Source organism: Helicoverpa armigera, chromosome 5, assembly GCF_030705265.1.
Source record: "Helicoverpa armigera isolate CAAS_96S chromosome 5, ASM3070526v1, whole genome shotgun sequence".
NCBI classification, from domain to species: Eukaryota; Metazoa; Arthropoda; class Insecta; order Lepidoptera; family Noctuidae; genus Helicoverpa; species Helicoverpa armigera.
In genome coordinates this window covers 3,840,240-3,858,470 of record NC_087124.1, presented here as the reverse complement: position 1 = coordinate 3,858,470, position 18,231 = coordinate 3,840,240, and the positions used below count along the sequence as shown (strand labels likewise).

Here is an 18,231-nt window from a genome sequence, read left to right as displayed (position 1 = left end):
GGTTGACGTCAAAACTCCGTCAAAAGAATGACGTTTTGTTGACTGGTGAATGGATGAATTCCAGAGGGCATTTTAAAATTTAAATTTATTGCCTTTAAAATATTAGTATTGTAAAATCGCCTTTTGCCTCCAAAAATTTTGAGTGAAAGTGAAAAGTTGATTTTGTTTTGTCCAGGATTTACGTTAACACAAACACAACAGAAAGACATTGCGAGCAAGCCTAAACATTTGCAGTGACTTTAGATCAGCACTTCAAATTATTAAGCGCAAAATTTTATGATTGTAATGTACGTAAAGTTTGGCGCGAAGGACTGATGCTGGCGGGCCCGCCCGCGCCGGTGAGAGATGAGTGTACAGAATAAAGTGCGAAGCCGCCGTCTCATCAGTCGGCACGCGGCACGTGAGCACATTGCACGGCCGCTCTCCGCCGTCAAGGGCAAAGTTACGCGAACGCTATTCCCCACATTTATTACATAAAGTTGTGTCAGAATGCTGGCGTGGATTCAAGTGACGCTCATATTGTGCGCCTTCGGGCTGCTGCGGGAGATCAGACCGTCGGAGCCGTTCGTTTCGGAGTTCCTCCTCGGCGAATGGAGAAACATAACGGAAGAACAGCTCAACAGAGATGTGTACCCAATTGGGACTTACTCATACCTGGGCTTGCTTGTTGTTGTGTTCCTGATAACTGATTTTCTAAGATTCAAGCCTGTTATCATCTTATCTGGTGAGTATTGTTTATGTGATAATATGACCTACATGCTGGTAAGTGCGAGGCTAGTGTAACATGCCTGACCTATTCATGATAGATGGTATTAATGTAGTGTATGTCTTAATCTGGTCTATGTAAAACTCACAAATTAACATAATGTAACCTTGGTAGGTGTGTGTGCAATATATAACAAACCATATCCTTTTCTAGACATTTGAGTGATAATCTTTGCATAATTAAGATATCAATACAATCAATGAAGCCTTATCAATGGAATTAATTTTGAATGCACTTTGATTACTTGATATTGTAGCGTGTTGTTTCATTATTGTGATATTAAATAAAAAGTATTGTACTTACCAAATAATTATAATGCCAACCATATAAAATACTTTTTCCTTTAAATTGTATCATGGGTCCATATACACTACTTTTTAACATCAATAAATATGTTTCGCAGACAGCTATTAAGCATATTTATATTTTTCAAAAAGGGTTGACAAACTTTCTGTGGATTACAACAACAAATCCATTCGTTGATTAGGTGCATATAACCCTAAGAAGACCCATTGACCAAAAAAAAACAATGAATGGATTGGGAGTTATACTCTGCAGTATATGAGAAATATAAATAAAAGCAAAAGCAGAATAAACAAGTACTGTAAGTAAATAGAGAGAAACTTTTATTTATTTTCATGTGACAAGATAAGAACCATGTTGAAAAGTCAATTTAAAAAGATTTAACTGTAGATAAGATCTTTTGTTACTAAGATAGCACTGGTTCTTGGCTCTTTATGTAATTATTCTCGACTTGATAAGCAAACATACAGGGATATAAAGGATCTACGTTATCAGTCTCGAACTGATTACAAAGCCACATGATTGTTTTATCTGATGAAGTTCTTCAGCAAATTAACAAAATCATACATAATTAAATATGATTAGATTTCTCCTAATTCTGTAATATTTAAAATCTTCTTACAGGTATCATAGTTACATTTTTCGAGAACTCATCATGGTAAAAAATTACAATTAAAATTATCATCATCATCTCAGCCATAGGACGTCCACTGCTGAACATAGGCCTCCCCCTTAGATCTTAGATAATTAAAATTATGAAGAGGAAAAAATATATTTTTTTTGTTTGTAATGGATAAACTACTTTACCGATTTTATATTTTTTTCACAATTGTAAAATGACACTTTTCTCGAGTAACGTCCGTACGTACGTAATGTAGTATGGACAGTAGTTCCCACGGGACGTCGGTCAAAGCGCGGGAAAACGGCTCGTAATAAATACATTACATAATATTTCAACCTACTTCAACTCATCTTCTATAATATAAAAATGTAAGGCAATGTAAGGCAAAAAATAATCGCAAAAGGTAAGCGCATAATAACTCAACAACGCCTGGACCAATGAGGGTTTTCTGTACTTTTTCTGCCACAGGGTGGCGCCACGTATGCGTCTGGTCCAAACAGCTGTCAAATAGTATGGAATTGTAGGGTCCGAACTTATTGTTTATTGAAATTCTGTTATATTGGAAGTGTTATTGATTTTATTATGGACTACGGTCAGAATAAGGTTTCCGAACTAAAAATTGAGCTTAGAAAGAGGGGTACAAAAGTCACTGGTACTAAGGAAAAGCTCGTTGAAAGGCAGATAATGCAATGTACTAGAAATTGTTTCCACAATATGATTTAGTTTTTTATCTACTCAACCGCAATTGTAAAACATTAATGCACTGCTTTAATTATACAATAGAAATCACTAAAATCGTTCACGGTTCATAGTAAAGATAAGCACTTTGACGGGTACCTGGACCTGACGCCTCGGTGCTGCCACCTCGTGGACGCCATTTTAGAAAACCCTCATTTGGCTAATTCTTTTTTTGTTGTGTTTGTTATTGTCAGGAGAAGGTTCTTATGAAAAAAAAATAGGGTAAAGTAGAGAAGTCAGTTGACGGGAGCGAAGCCGCGGGCAAAAGCTAGTTATTGCATAAAAATACAGTGTTCACATGCAATATAAAAGAAAGCACGTGCGTCACACACGTCACGGGTGGCAAGGAGTTTTAAATCGAGACAAACTTCTTGTTGTTTATTACAAAAGGTGCCAAATATAATCGTATCATTTGCGCGACCCACTCAAAAAGTTGGTATGCAACTACATTTCCTTGCATTTACATACCAAGAATAATACGATAGGATTAGAAGATAACGTTTATTTTGACAATAAACTTGGGTTTTTATCAGTGTTATCTTAATCTAAAACGAAAAGGAAAAGTCTAGACGAGAGTCCTTGATAGACACAATATCTATCTAGTAATACCTATATAAGTATATGTATTTCAAACCTAAGTATAGGTCTTCGCCCCACAAACCATGACCGTGCACGTTAATTGCTCGGAATAGACTAATAAATTTCAATTTATGAATCTTAGCAAACTGCAGAACAGATTCATTGCCGTTTGTCAAATAAACCATCGCATGAATACTATCATTGTACTCTAATTAATTAGACAGACTACTGTTTATCATTGGTTAAAACAGTGCTTCTTTATAATTTTCTTGGGATTAATATTGAAGATCGAAATAACGTACCTTATCAAGACCATCTTTAATAGGATCACTCGAAGACCCCTTGAAAAAAGTTACACGTGTGGTTATCATGACTCAGAAGCTTGATACAGACCTCATTTGTTTTTGCGATTTCTTTAGTTGGTACGCCAGTAGTTGGTCAATCAATTAACAATTAAACGTCCACAATGTTGCAACTGTGAACATGATGCGTATTCACGAACATTCCTTATTGTCCTCACTTCCTTACGCAGTAAAGAGGATCTGAGCAACCAATGAGTATTTACAAAATATTCCTCGAGCCATCTCTCTTGAATTTATCGACGAGTCATACAACAAACTGACTTACTTCTTAAGAAAGGTCATAATTACTTTGTAAGTGCAGATTAAGAAAATTCTATTACATGACGAAACATTTATCTCGAATCATAATCACTGTGTTTAACGTAAGATGCTTTCAAAATTAAACCTCCAAATTATCCATACTCATGCACGGGTAACCCCTCTATGTATTATTTTTATGAACTTTCAAGTCATCATTTCAATAAAATATAGTTGTTATCGTTCTTACCAGGTCTAAGCGGTATTGCCGTATACGCCATTTTACTTTGGACAACAAGTTTAGAATGGGTGCAGGCTTCGCAGTTCTTCTATGGCCTCTACATGGCTACAGAAGTCGCCTACTATACTTATATTTATGCAAAAGTAAGTAGAATCATTTAGTATGTCCCTCTGAACACACCCAATGACCGTACCTCGTATTTATTCAAGTTTTGTTGCTAACTCCGTGAGAGGTCACAAGCCGTATGCAGTGATATTTCGGACAAATATTCACGTGTTAGAAACTGGAATTTCATCTCCTAAAGAACAAAAATAAACGACACCCGCTACTCAGAATAAGATAGGAATTATTAGATAAATAAAATATGCTATTCAGTTTTATGATTTAGATAAGTTATGGTGACATTTAATATGGATACGGAAAATTACTTTATGGTGCACACTTATTGCCTTTATTAACAGAAATTCTATATATCTAGTTTCTAAACAACTTCTGTAACCTGCCTAAACAAAACTTAGGTACGAGCATACTTCTCTATGCAAACATTAGGTACACCTACATACAACAGTTTTGCTGCTATTTGCAACTGCTGATCACGAAACTTTAGTGTTCAGTCAATCTTACAATGCCCCTAAGGCCTTATTATGAGGTAACATCCCCTTTAATTATTGACGTTTTCCAGGTGGACCCTGCAAAATACCCGCGCGTTTCCTCCTACACGCGGATAGCTGCACTATCAGGCAGGTTCCTGTCAGGGCTCAGCTCACAGCTACTCACTCACTTCGGCCTCATGGACTATAGGGATCTCAACTACATCACATTTACAGGTATGGAAACATCGATATTTCATATCTGTAAAATATTTGGACATTATACATATGGTGAGTAGGTACGAGACTCTCGTACCAACTCTGTGATACCAACACACAAGTTTTACGGATCAGGCCAGCACTTCTTGGTACATACTTGCTTAAGAGCTGATTGAGTTTTTTGCCTCACCACCACAAAGAGGGTGTGGATGCTCTGTTTTCTGACCAACCAGTATACGCTTTTAGAGATTTGATAGAATTTTTTTTTTTTTGTAATCCCCTGGTTGGCATCCTGCTGGTATGCAACGCAATACATATGTCAGGCAGGATCGTGGGTGTAACACTATAATGTCTCAGCTCAGATCCTTGCGACGTTCTGGGCGTTCTGGCTACCACCCGTGCAGTATGGCATCTACTTCCATCGGCGGACCTCCGTTGGGAGTCCAACCCTGGATAAACAATTACATCACAACTCAAGTGGGGTAAGTTCTATCTTCTAATATACCATGACTTGGCGTTTATTACTAGGCCTATAGAAAAATACTCTTATCAATCTATTTTTAACATTTATCTGCCTCCACATAAACACTCCCATCGATAGTGTCAGATTAAGCAAACAAAATACTATTCCTACTTACTATATCTGATGTTATAGGTACTATTTCTAAGGTTCCTAATCGCTTGAACTAGATTATCTCATATCATCTAGAATTACCCAAAAGCAAAAGATGACGTAACACAATTATCTAATATCAAAAATCTATATCCTTACTAATTTTACAAATGCGAAAGTTTTTTTTACTGTTTTTTAACTGTTGAACCGATTGATGAGATGAAAATTAGCATGGACATAAGGGCTACACTGAAGACGAAGATAGTCTAGTATACTTTTCATCGGGGAACAGTACGAAGCCGCTGGCGCAATCTATAAGTTTGGACTTCACACTTGTTCTCTTGAAACCCAATATGTTCTCCAACAAAGTCACCTTACTACAAAATCACCTGGAACATTCCAGAATCTAACGCGCTCCAACATGGTGGAAGCGTCAACACTGATCGCGCGTCACGCCCGGTCAGCGTACACGCGTCCCAAAGTGTTGGCTTGGTCGGGACTGTACGCGGTGGCTTTAGCGCTCTTCGTACAAGCGCAGACCTACATGCAGTTGCTGTGGAAGCAGATACAAGAGGAGAGCAATTCACCGGTGAGTTTTGTTAAAAAATCTGTAGTATGTGTGACCCTAGGGAGGGATCCAAGTGGTGTAAAGGGGCAAACAACATCAACTTACCCGGATTGCCAACCTCACCTGCCCGCGATGCACCCTGCTGATAAAAGGCCATTAATAGTGAAAATGAGGTTTATACTTTTCAATTTTACTGGCATTGTACAGAGTTCCATCTCGTAAAACATATAAATAAGTGCCAAATCGCAGAATACGTAATAGTTTATCAGTTCGTTGCGGACATTGTTAAAAAAATACTAAAATGCACTATCATACGCAGGTGTCATAAAAACAAGATTAGCTATAGGTACACTAATTCGTCAAAAGTTATCAGTCACGTATTTGATAATATTGACAACGTATCAGCTGGATTTAGCCACAATTGTGTAATTTATCAAACGATACGCAATCTGATCATAACAAATTCTTAATCTAAATCGTCATCTAGATAGGTTAATACCTATGTACGTCCTTGCAAAATTTGTTTCATCATTACCAAGTTTCGCAATAGGTAGGTGAAATTTCAAACAAGCAGTTTAAACACCTACCTCTGCGGCGCCTGTCCCTCTGTCTGTAAGACTCAAAAACTAACGCCGCTGCCGTTTTCGCCAATAAATTGAGTAATTTATGAGGAAGGTTTTTACACGTGCAAAGCCGGGGTAGGTCTCAAGTTTACAAATAAAACATTTACACATTGACACTATCTTAACAAAAGATTAGTATGTTATGATGCGCGGATTATTATATCTCGCAGACATATAATTCTGCTTCGTCACTCGTCAATGTTTATTTTGTAGAATTTACCCAGTTTATGTGCAATGTGTGTAAAACGGATTAGGAGAGGAACAATGCAACGTTGAGTCAGTAAAGACACATCTTTATTGCTGTCTCGTCAAATATTGAATTCAGCATCTAGGTGTTGATTTCCTCTTTGGGCGGCGGCGACCTCTCGCGTCCGGCCCTGGTTCAGGCCATGTTCCGGGGCGAGAGGGAATGGGATGCCGTCGCCTCCTTCTGCGAAGCGGTCATGCTCGAGAAGGAGGAGGCGGAACGCCAGAGAGTTCGCACCTCTCATCCCGGCCGCCGCGCTGGGCCAGGTAGACACCATGGGCGCCGGGTGTCGCGAGATGACTCCCGGCCACCGTAGGCGTGGGTCTGTGGGCGGTGAGTTCGGGTGGCTCATCGTCCCTCTGTCTTTCTAGACGACAGACCCGTGTCGACGGCGCGCGTTGTTCCACGCGCTCCTCAAAGAGATGTCAGCAACCCCAGCGGGGCCCAGCTGCGGGTTGTTCGAAAGAGATACCGCGGCCCTGGTACATAAAAGGCCTACGACGGAACACGACGATTTTAGACAGTAAGAGTCTGGCACTCCCTCACCGCTGCTAACCCACAGCGGGAGGGGTCATTTGATGATTTTACGTCGCTAAAAAAAAAAAAAAGGTGTTGATTTCCTACGAATTTCTATCATCCTCCGAGCCTTTTTCCCAAACTATGTTGGGGTCGGCTTCCAGTCTAACCGGATGTAGCTGAGTACCAGTGCTTTACAAGGAGCGACTGCCCTGTCTGACCTCCTCAACCCAGTTACCCGGGCAACCCAATACCCCTTGGTTAGACTGGTGTCAGACTTACTGGCTTCTGACTACCCGTAACGACTGCCAAGGATGTTCAATGACAGCCGGGACCTACAGTTTAACGTGCCATCCGAAACACAGTCATTGGTGTCTAAGATATACTTAGAAAGTACATACAAACTTAGAAAAGTTGCATTGGTACTTGCCTGACCTGGAATCGAACCCGCGCCCTCATACTCGAGAGGTTGGTTCTTTGCCCACTAGGCCACCACGACTTCCTACGAATTTCTATAAGCTATCCATAATATCCGTCCGTTGTTTTAGGATATCTTATATATGGATCCAAAGTCAACATTAAATCTGATCGAAAATCAACGGATAGTTAGCTTATAGAAACCCACCGTAACTTGGCAAAATAAAATTATTCCGTTTAATTTTGATAGTAAACAGATATTATGAAGTCGGTCCTCTTAATATCGGCATTTATGAACAGGTACCTAGCTACTAAATAATAGGAACCTAGTAAACACTTTGCACAATTTATAATGCTCAATGAAGGCTACTTTTGGAACCCAAAACACGGTCAATAACCTATTATGATGTGAGATAATTTATACCAGAAAATATACGTGACTGGCCTTGGTGTCAAATTGGCGAACGAGATGCCGCATAAGATAAGAGTACGTACAGAACAAGTATCAATCAAATCTCTGTCGTAGGTATATGGTAAACAAATTATAATCTTAATTGTAAGTTCATAATTAAATAATTTTGATAATGACATAACTACAACGTCATTGTCGATACCAACGAGTTTGTTTCAGAAATAAATGAGCCTGTGTTTAGGACTCCGGGTTGCCCTATATCTGACATACCTAATGATGAAGCGTGGTGATTCATAATAAAGCCTGCCTGCCTAAGCTTTCTGCTAGTGTTAAAAAAAGCCAATGCCTACCTACGTTTCTTTTCACGCAGGTAGCATACAACGGTGCAGTAGAAGCAGCACAAACGCTCTTAGGCGCGGGCGGTGCTTTCGCCGCGTCGATCCTAGCGTCGTCTGGCATTCCCGCGCCCGTGGCCGCCGTGCAAGGAGTCGCTGTCTTCATAGCAACCTTCTTCGGCAACGTCTTCGTGTCCTACGCAGGGTACATCGTGATGGGCATGCTGTTTCACTACACTATTACGCTGGCCAGGTATGTATTGAAATATGAAGAGTATAAATGAAGGACAGTAGGGACTAAATTGCCTTAAGAGCGCTATTACAAAATCGAATCGCTCAGGTTTAGGTAAATTAGACGATAGCCGGCAGCACTTGCGCGCGTGTGCGTCTAGTGAAATACGCAACGCACACCTGCGGACCGCCACGCGGCACAAACAAACTTGAGACTTTGCCACTTTTATTTTCGAAATAGTTTATTGGTTTTATAGTTTATGAAATATTATTTGTACCGATGAATTTTATAACCTAGAATAGCTCGATTGAGCTCGATTGAGATGATAAACAAATAATCGTTTACAATTTTTAAATTATTTAATCGACAACCAAACTTTTCACCATGTTTATCAATTAGGTATAAGTAATTGATTTATAAAAAAACTAAAATCTACAATTCGTCTTCCATGTATTGTATCTTCATTTTCCTGCAACAATAAAAACTAGGAATGTAAATAGTTTATTAAAACAAATATGTCTGTTGCGAGTGACAAAAAATACTTACCATATTATTTGTACTGGTATCCGATTGAGTCTGATAATCTGAATTAAATATGCTTTCATTATCCTGCAAGAATCAAAGATATCCAATAATATTATTATGCAACAGTGAAACTAACGACGATGACATTTACGTACATATTTCTATATAACCAACATCAAAAAAAGAGAACCCAATCTATAACATTTTCGCATTAGAATATCATGGGTTAATACTTGTGTATATTACATTTCAATCAGATCATTATAACTAATAAAAAAAATAAAAACTCACTAGTATCAAAACGAGTTCGTTGCGCAGGTTGCGCTATATTTTTCGAGCTCCGGCGAGTTTGCGCGGCGCAACAGCGAGCGATACGTCCTCCCTCGATAAGCGCTTGGCGCTGACTAAAGTTGAACACCTTTTTTTTGGTATGGCATCTCGCAGTTCAGCCTAGGAGGCCGTGTACTGCTTAACCGGACTTTTCCCTGTGGATGCCTAGAATTTAAGGCCTCCAGCCAGGGGCGTAAAACAACTTATAAACTAAGCGACTGCGCTAAGGGTACCCCCTGTGGGGTCGGACCTCGGCTTAGGGCGTCGCTGGGGAGGCAGCAATGGGACAGGCTGGATCATATGATCATTATTATTAAATGGGGAATTTAAAGCTACTGGCTCAGCTCGCGGGCTGGCTCGATGAGCAAGGGTCGGGAGGACAGAGAACGGGACGTCGCGGCGGACCTCGGCGGCGAGGTTTGTACGAACGCGGTTTGTGTTTGTATAGGGTGCTAGTGAGTTTACTACTCTCTTGGAGGACAGTTATCTCATCGTCAGGTTCTAGAAGGGCATGCCTAGGGCGGCGAATCCTACTGATGCGGGAGGGGTGTAATTACTGGCTGACACGATAAGTGAGTTATCGTGTTTCTCAGCGCGTTCGAAGTACCGTATGGCGGCACGCTTCATATACTGGCGGATGGTAGGGATTTTAAGTCGACATGAAGAATCTCATTTCGAACATAATAGGGAGCTCCTGTGATTTTCCGTAAGGCACGGTTTTGAAGGGCTTGCATTCTGTGAAGGCAGCGATGGCTTGCCTGTGCGAACACAGGGCAAGCATACATCATGACGGGGCGTATGCACGATCCGTAGAGGCGTAACTTGGATTTAAGAGATAATTTGCTCTTTGAATTGAGCAAGAAGTGCAATCTGCCGTACACAAAGGCTGCTCTAGAGCGCACCTTACGTATGTGCTCGGCGAATGAGAGGCGCTGGTCTAAGATTACACCTAGATATTTGGCATGCTCCTTCCAAGGAATCGGCCTACCAAACATGGTGACTGACGGGGCGCGGGAGGAAGCCTACGGCGGGGGCTCGAAAAGAGTATGGCCTGGCTTTTGTCGGGGTGGAGTTCGATTCTCCATAGCCTAGTCCAGACACCTAGGGTGTTGCAATAGGCTTGGAGATGTCTCACTATGGCGGCTGGGCTGCGGCCTGAGCAGTAGATTGCCGTGTCGTCGGCGAATAGGGCTAATTGAACATGCTTGTTCTTAGGAATATCGCTAGTGTATAGCGTGAAGAGGATGGGGGAGAGTACCGAGCCTTGTGGGACGCCAGCTTTATAGGGTGGGCCGAAGAAAGAGTGCCGTCTATGCGATAGCGAAAGGTGCGATTCGACAAAAGTCTCGTAAGATGACGACGAGACGGTCTGGGACACCGAGTTGGTAAAGCTTGTAAATCAAGCCTTTGTGCCAGACTTTGTCGAATGCCTTTGCTATGTCGAAGAGAATCGTGCCGGTGAGTTGGCCACGTTGGAATCCGTGGCTCACACCTTCCACGATGCGGTGGACTTGTTGGACACAAGAGTGATGGGTTCGAAAACCAAACTGTTCTAATGGAATAAGACTCTTTGCTTCGACGTAATCTTTGAGACGCTTATAGATAAGTATCTCGTAGATCTTGCCGAACACATTGAGTAAACTGATAGGGCGATAGCTGGACGGGTCTGATTTTGGTTTACCGGGTTTGGGAATACCGATTACGGTTGCCTCTTTCCATGCCTGTGGGAACAGGTTATGGGTCATGGCGCAATTGAAGATCGCGGTCATGAGCATTACGAGGGAAGCGGGTAGGATTTTGAACACTTTATTGGTTATTCTATCTGGGCCCGGAGCTTTACGGGGTTTGAGACGTTTGATGATCTCTGCCACTTCGTCTGGAGTGACGGGAGGCAAGGGATCGTCGGGGTCTTCTTGCGGTGGTAGGGAGGATCTGCGCTCGACCTCGGCTTCGACCTTTAGTAGGTGAGCCGGGTCGACCGGTTGGGTACTAGGCGAGCATTGAGCCTCGAGGCTGTCGGCCAGACATTCCGCTTTTCATCGTCCTCGAAGGCGATGGAATTGTCGGGGCGTTTGATCGGCGGGGTGGAAGCTACTTCATCGGATTTGAGTTTCCTTTGAAGCTGCCAGAAGGCTTGATGAGTCGGCTCGAGTTCGCTCAGCGTCTTGTCCCAGCGCGTTTCACGCATCTCAGCAAGGCGTTCCTTTACAGCACGCTGTAAGTTACGCATGTGAGACTTGTTAGCGTCGCAGGGAAAAGTACTGTAGGCACGGACAGCCGCGTTCTTCTCGGTCACCAGAGCACGCACGTCATCCGGGAGCTTGAAGCGATGAAAGCTCGTCGCTTCAACTCTACGTGAACACTTGTCCACGGTGGATTGTACGTGCTCGGTGAACGAGCCGATCGCGCCCGTCATGTCAGCGACTGAGTTGATTTCATCGGGAATTGATTCTAACTGGGCGGAGGAGGATTTCAAGCTTTCGCTTAGCATTCTCCAGTCCGTGACAATCTGGGTGGGAGGAGGGCGATCCGGGTCGAGTGGGCCTGAGCGCGAGGTTAGTTCCACAAGAACCGGTCTGTGGTCGGAGGTGAGCTCGTGTAGTACCTCGATCGAATGTAAACGTAAGTTTACGTTCTTGAGGAGCGCTACATCGAGAACGTCGGGAAGGTGGTCGACTATATTAGGAAAGTGAGTGGGATGCATCGGAGCGATGACATCGAAGTTGAGGATTCGCACTGATTGAATAGCAACCTGCCTCTTGAGAAGTAGTGTTGCTATTCCAGGCGGGATGTTTGGCGTTTAGATCGCCTGCTATTATTACAGAGTCGCTCAGGCCTAGTAAGGCTCTGAGATCGTTCGTGAAAAGGATCGGGTCGTAGGACTGAAAGGATGAGGACGTGGGAGGGCAGTAGGCCGATACGAGAGTGATCGACTGGTGCTGGGACATGGCTAGTCGACAGATCGAGGCTTCAATGCAGCTTAAGTCGGGGGGAGTGATCTCTACACAATGTAGCGATCTTTTATAATAGATAAGCGTGCCGCCTTTGTGGCGTGTGATCCTGTCATTTCTAATTAACTTATAGTTGGCTATATTAGGGCCGCGTACACGCGGCTTTAGGAAGGTCTCTTGTACGAGAAGAATGTCTATCTTATGGGATTGTAGGAAGGCGGAAATCTCGTCGCGTTGGCCGAGAATACCGTTGGCATTATAATAGCCAAGCCTAAGGGAATGGGGTTTAATTTTGGATGTATTATCCATTTCTATTTCCTAAAGTGAGGCAGGTTTTGAACTGCCTGGGCGACGTCTGAATACTCCTGCATAACGGAGTAAAGTTTGATAAGGTCGCCATTGCTGGCGACTATCTCCCTCGAAAGTTGTTGAGCTCTGTCGCTCGTAAATACACTGAACGTGCTCAGTATAACGTTCATAGAACTGAGCGCTGATACTGGGCTAGAAGAAGGCGCGATCGCTTGCGCTTGCGCGGGCTTGGCGGCTATAGGAGCCGCGGAGGGCGCGGAGGGCGCGGAGGGAAGGACGGGAGGGACGCGAGGTAAGCTCGCGGGCGCCGCGGTGGAGTTATTCACCGGGGCGGGAGTTGGCTGGGGCTGAGTTGACCTCGGGGTTGGAAAGGCTCTCTGATGGTTGAGAGGGTTCCATGGGGAGGGCCGTTGTGGGCTGAGACGCTCGGGAAGTTGAGCAGTAGGTAGCCTCGCTGATGGGCTTTCCCTTAGCTGGCGGGCGTTTGCACGCTTGGCCAGCTTGGGAGACGTTTTTGGGGCCTTTGGGCAGCCGCGGTAGTTGGCAGGATGGCCTGAGGCGCCGCAGAGTACACAGCTCGGAGGCTCGGTGCACAGAGTGCGGTCCTTGGGCCGCGGGCAGTCGGAGGTGCCGTGTTGGCCTAGGCATTTCACGCACCTAGGCTGGGCGAAACAGTTGCGCTGTGAGTGACCCCACAGTTGGCAACGGTGGCATTGGGATACAATGCCAGATCTATTTGGCTTCTCGATTGAGATGCCGGTTAAATTACACACCGATTTGATGTTAAAAATCGGGTGGATTTTAGAAGGGGATGGCTCGGATACTACGAGCACCATGTCGAAGGCGTGGCCGCTGCGGGCGCGGTGCATCCTATGGACTTGCGTCGCAGGGATGTTTTGTGACTTAAGGTCACTTAAAATGTCATCCGAAGGGATTTCCTTCGGAATACGGGTAATGACGACCCGGAGAGGTTTTCCTCAGGGAGGGAGTACGTATGGAACGAAATGTTCCTCGCTCTTAGCGCTTTAGTTATCTCCTATAGTCGTCTGACGTAGGGAGGACGATTTTATACCGTTGCCGGTATTGGAGGCCGATCTGTAGTTGATCTTACGATCAACACACAGCTGGACACTTCGGTCCATTTCGCCTTGTCCTGTAAGTATACAGGCGGCGGAGGTTTGCTTTTAGGTGCGCTTTTGGGCTTAGCGGCACCTTGGGAGGAAGCGACCTGCGAGGTCGAGGGTGACGGGGCGGGGGATGCTGTAGACACAGCGGGCGGGCTAGGGAGAGGGGATGCGGCAAGGGCGATGGTCTTGCGCGCCTTGTCATTATTTTTGTTCTTTTTCCTCTTACCTCCCAGTACGACGGTGAAGTCTTCGTCGGAGGAAGAGGAGTCGGAGGGCTCGGCGGGTTGAGCATCCTCTGGGACGGGTGAGGCAGAGCGGGAGGACGAGGTGTCCATGCATTCGGCGTCGACGTTTGACGCAGGTGCACTCGCCTGAGTAATTTCCATTGTCTGTGAGACAATGGGATTAGGAACAATGGTCGAGTGCAGCTGGGCATCGACCATTGTATTGGGGATTACCGTTTCCGCTAATGCGGCGGTTTTCCCTGAAGAGACAATTATAGGCTCAACAATGGGGTGCGGCACAGCTGCGCCGGCCTCCTTTGTTGAGCCGTTATCTATAACACAATAGCGCGCTAGGCGCGGGTCCTTGATATCAAGGTTACTAATAATGTCGCCATATTTGGCGACGATGTCTTGGTCCTTGAGGAGGACCTCAAAGAAGAACTTAATTACTTCGGTAGTCATTTTCCCGTGAGGGAAGAGGGCTACCGAGCTAAAAGAGGTGGGGGCCTAATTATAAAAACCTAACAACCTATCTCCTATCTCCCCGGGTGGATGGGCCCGGGGATGTGTAACCCTCCCTGCCGGGTATAGGCAGGGAGGTGAGTACCTATTGGTGAGCCCTAAGCTTGTAAACCGTTCGCCAGTCTTATTGTGCGAACGGGCCCTAGCCAGTCTAGTGCGAAGGGTATAGAGATACCCAACCGACACCAGGTGTGTAGCTGTGAAAGCAAACCAGATGCAAGGCACGACTAGGAGATCCCCCAAGGCCGAAATCCGAGCTCCCGTCCAATTGACTGCCTTGCCCTGAAGGGGTTCGGCGGGTGTGATTGGGTCAACACCCTCTCGGCTTCGTTGGCACCGTATGGTTTCAACCGAGAACCACGAAACTGTGGCTTTTACCCAGAAGGGGTCAACTGAATTTACTTGACACAAACGTTTTAGAAACAGGATAATCGTCCGCCGCTTTGAAAAAAGCAGCTTTAGATTGATATATTTGTAGTCGGCAGAGCGACCACGGTGAGCGTTACGTCGGGCGTAACAAAGACAAAAGTCGTAAACGGGCGAGCGCAGAGCGACACGTCCGTACACGACGAGAGTCAGAAGGGGAGTATAGTTGAACACCGCGCGTCACAAGATTTATATTGATTTTTGCATTGCAATCAAAAATTATTTTAAAATATTGTTTTACTTTTAAATAGACCATTTTTTTTTTCAAGCTTTATAACAATACCACCTTAATTATTAAATATGTTTTATTTGAATTTGGATTATACTTTCATAGATAAAAAATATAGTTTTGTACGGAAAATTGTCAGTAACTCTCAGTTTTATAGAATTATTTTTGGTGTATTACTGTATGAATTGTAATAAATTGGTGTAAGCAAGCACAAGTACAAGATATAGTTGTATCTTGAACATTTTTATAAATGGTTAAATTGCTATATCCTCGTAGTACTGAAGCATCAAAAGATTCCCAAAAGCAACATTTTATGAAACATCCTTTGCAGAGACAAAGATTTTACTGATGTACGTGGACAAATTAAAATATTTATTGAAAACAGCCCCAAGATAAATGATCAAACTTTCTTAATCTTATTTTTGTTTTGTTTTTTTGTGACTATATCCAAAGCATAATGACGCATCAAAACTCGTATAAAACTCGAAAATTTGTGATAGCCCTCTTAATATTTTTTTGTCCTCGTAAAAAAATTTAGTATCAGATACTCATTTTTTTATCGGCACTTATTATGCTATATGCTAGCTATGCTATACTTATTATGCATCTATAAGCACAGGATAATAACAACCAATTGAAAATGTTATTTTAAGAATGCCACAGATTAACTTCGGTCCTACTAATTCTTTTTGGTACAGTAGAGTTACTATAGGCTATAGCTACACAGGTACTCGAAGTAATGAAGTAAAAAATGTAAATTTGTTTTCAGTGCAAAAATAGCGGGTCAGCTAAGCGACGAGAGTTGCTTCGGACTGATATTCGGTATCAACACGCTGGTCGGGACGGGTCTGCAGTCCATTCTTACCCTAGTGCTCATACAAACATTGAAGCTGCCCATAGCTTCACAGTACTTCGCGATCAGTGGCCTTTACTTACTGCTGGCTTCTGTGTGGCTACTCGGCTGGATGATCAACATGTGCCGCCAGAAACAAACTATTAATGTTAACAACCAGTATTGATCATTATAAGGATATAAGAACTTCTTGTGATGAGGTAGGTAGCTATAAAAGGAGACATTTTTTTTATGATATGGACAGGAATGTCGTATGTAACATAGTTGAGTAGCTATGAGAAGGAAAGCTAGGCTTGGTACATAATATTCTTGATATTTTTTTTATACCCTAGATATTAATATCTATGGTATGGCATTGTTAACTTAATTGTATTATAAATAGTTTAGTATGTAACTATAACTTGATAGAATGGTACTGGTAGTCCATCAATATGAAAAGGATCAGAGGTAATAATTGTTAGTGAATTAGACTTAGAAATAACAAAGGCTGTGAGTTGTGTGTTTACAAGAATTTATGTTTATGCTTTCTTAGAAAAAAAATTGATTGGACATACATTTTGAAACGAGTATGTACTGTTATTTATAAAATAAGTTGCCTTGAGAACTGGTTTCACAAGTTTTACTCAACAGGTATTATCTGAATTTAGAAACTCTTTTCAGTCTTTAATGTTATTTGTTAAATACTTTAAAATAAGTTACTAATTTTATAAATGGAATGTAATTAGGATTTGGTGTGGAAGAATTTGGACCGAGGTCTAACCAAGACCTGCGAAAATAATGAGTTTTTATGGTATATAGAATAACAAGTGGCATTGTACTGTATCAATTGCAATAGTAACTAGAACAGCAAGTTATCTTAGGACCAATCTGTGAAATTGTTTATTAAAATGTTATTTATATTAAAAACTTGATTTTATTTGGTAGCACTGAATTAGAAGAGGGTGAACATGTTTACTTGGGATATCTTTTTGATGTTGGGTTTAGCCAATTGAAGAATCAACAATCACATAATTTAATAACTTTATTCTATTATTTACATTAATTTTGGCATATTTGTATGTCAAAAATAATATTGATATGTGGACGAATAAAGTGGAATGTATAGAGCACACTTCAATAATTACAAGTAGGGGAATACTGTGACAATAAGTACTCAGCACAGTTAATATGTTACATATACTTCGGCTCACAACCTTATAACATTAATAAATACATTTTCTCAAACCAATATAAACTGATGGCATATATAATTACTATGTACAATTTTCACACACCTTAGAGCTACCTATGTTACGCGTACTGCATCGCTGTCGGCCTGGTTTTTAGGTACACGTATACGCAAATTAACAGAAAAATTACCGCGAAAGTAGGCAAAACAACTGTATGAATTTGTTGTCGCATTTTGGCAAACTCTTGTTTCCGCTCTCGCTTTTGTCTAGCTGTTTCTTTAACTGCTCCCTTTAGTTTCCGCATGATTATGCTGAAAAATAAATATCACATAGAATGTAGTAGAACTTTGCCACGTCCAATTTATAATAAGACTAAGTTCTTATCGCACATAGGTTCTACATTACAACATATCATCTAAAAGTCAAACATGGTATGTAACATTCACTCGATACCTTTCAATGCCGACAATAGAGTGTTTGTTTCAATATTTGAATTTATTTTCATAAATAAGTTGTGGATAATTTTGCCGAAAAATACAACACGTCACGTCACAACGCCAAATGTCAGAATGACAACTGACAACAGATAATCAGTCAGATGACAGCTGACTTTTCAGATATAGATAATACAGATCCACAGATACAGACGGATCCATTTATACAACACATAATTTGCATGTAAATAAACGCATTTTTGAAGTGCGACTTTTACCAACGAATACAACGACCAAATATGTTCTTGCCAACCATGTGGGCGGTGAGTTCGGGTGGCTCACCGTTTTTCCGTCTGTGTAAACAGCGGACCCGTGTCGGCGGCACGCGTTGTTCCATGAACTCCTCGAAGAGATGTCAGCAACCCTTGCCAGGCCCAACAAGGCCAAGGCCCGCTGGGGCTGCGGGATTGTTCGAAAGAGAGCGGCCCTGATACTTACATAAAAGGCCCCTC

General features: G+C 42.5%; 3 protein-coding genes and 1 long non-coding RNA gene across 4 annotated transcripts in view; 2 read left to right on the top strand and 2 right to left on the bottom strand.

Annotated features, from left to right (window-relative positions):
• The window catches only part of LOC126054939 (small ribosomal subunit protein uS14m), a 180,005-nt gene that overhangs the window by 140,685 nt on the left and 21,089 nt on the right, over positions 1–18,231 (top strand). The gene's annotated exons all lie outside the window — the stretch shown is intronic.
• Positions 55–17,022, top strand: LOC126054933 (thiamine transporter 2). Its single transcript, XM_064034608.1, has 7 exons — positions 55–724; positions 3,861–3,991; positions 4,531–4,675; positions 5,015–5,139; positions 5,674–5,859; positions 8,424–8,641; positions 16,033–17,022. Exons 1-7 carry the CDS (start codon positions 490–492, stop codon positions 16,280–16,282), a joined length of 1,290 nt encoding a protein of 429 aa, XP_063890678.1. The 5' UTR covers positions 55–489; the 3' UTR covers positions 16,283–17,022.
• Positions 8,669–9,566, bottom strand: LOC126054511 (uncharacterized). The gene is made up of 3 exons (XR_007510952.2): positions 9,437–9,566; positions 9,167–9,229; positions 8,669–9,089 (listed from the first exon to the last, which is right to left on the bottom strand). It is a non-coding gene; the product is annotated as an uncharacterized LOC126054511 (long non-coding RNA).
• Positions 17,120–17,899, bottom strand: LOC110383907 (single-pass membrane and coiled-coil domain-containing protein 4). The gene is made up of 2 exons (XM_049841999.2): positions 17,739–17,899; positions 17,120–17,596 (listed from the first exon to the last, which is right to left on the bottom strand). Exon 2 carries the CDS (start codon positions 17,587–17,589, stop codon positions 17,407–17,409), a length of 183 nt encoding a protein of 60 aa, XP_049697956.1. The 5' UTR covers positions 17,590–17,596; positions 17,739–17,899; the 3' UTR covers positions 17,120–17,406.

Coding starts and splice junctions, on each gene's coding strand:
- LOC110383907 (XM_049841999.2), bottom strand. CDS start 17,589: ATGCGGAAACTAAAGGGAGCAGTTAAAGAAACAGCTAGACAAAAGCGA.
- LOC126054933 (XM_064034608.1), top strand. CDS start 490: ATGCTGGCGTGGATTCAAGTGACGCTCATATTGTGCGCCTTCGGGCTG. Junction 5,140..5,673: donor TACATCACAACTCAAGTGGG/GTAAGTTCTATC, acceptor GGAACATTCCAG/AATCTAACGCGCTCCAACAT. Junction 8,642..16,032: donor TACACTATTACGCTGGCCAG/GTATGTATTGAA, acceptor ATTTGTTTTCAG/TGCAAAAATAGCGGGTCAGC.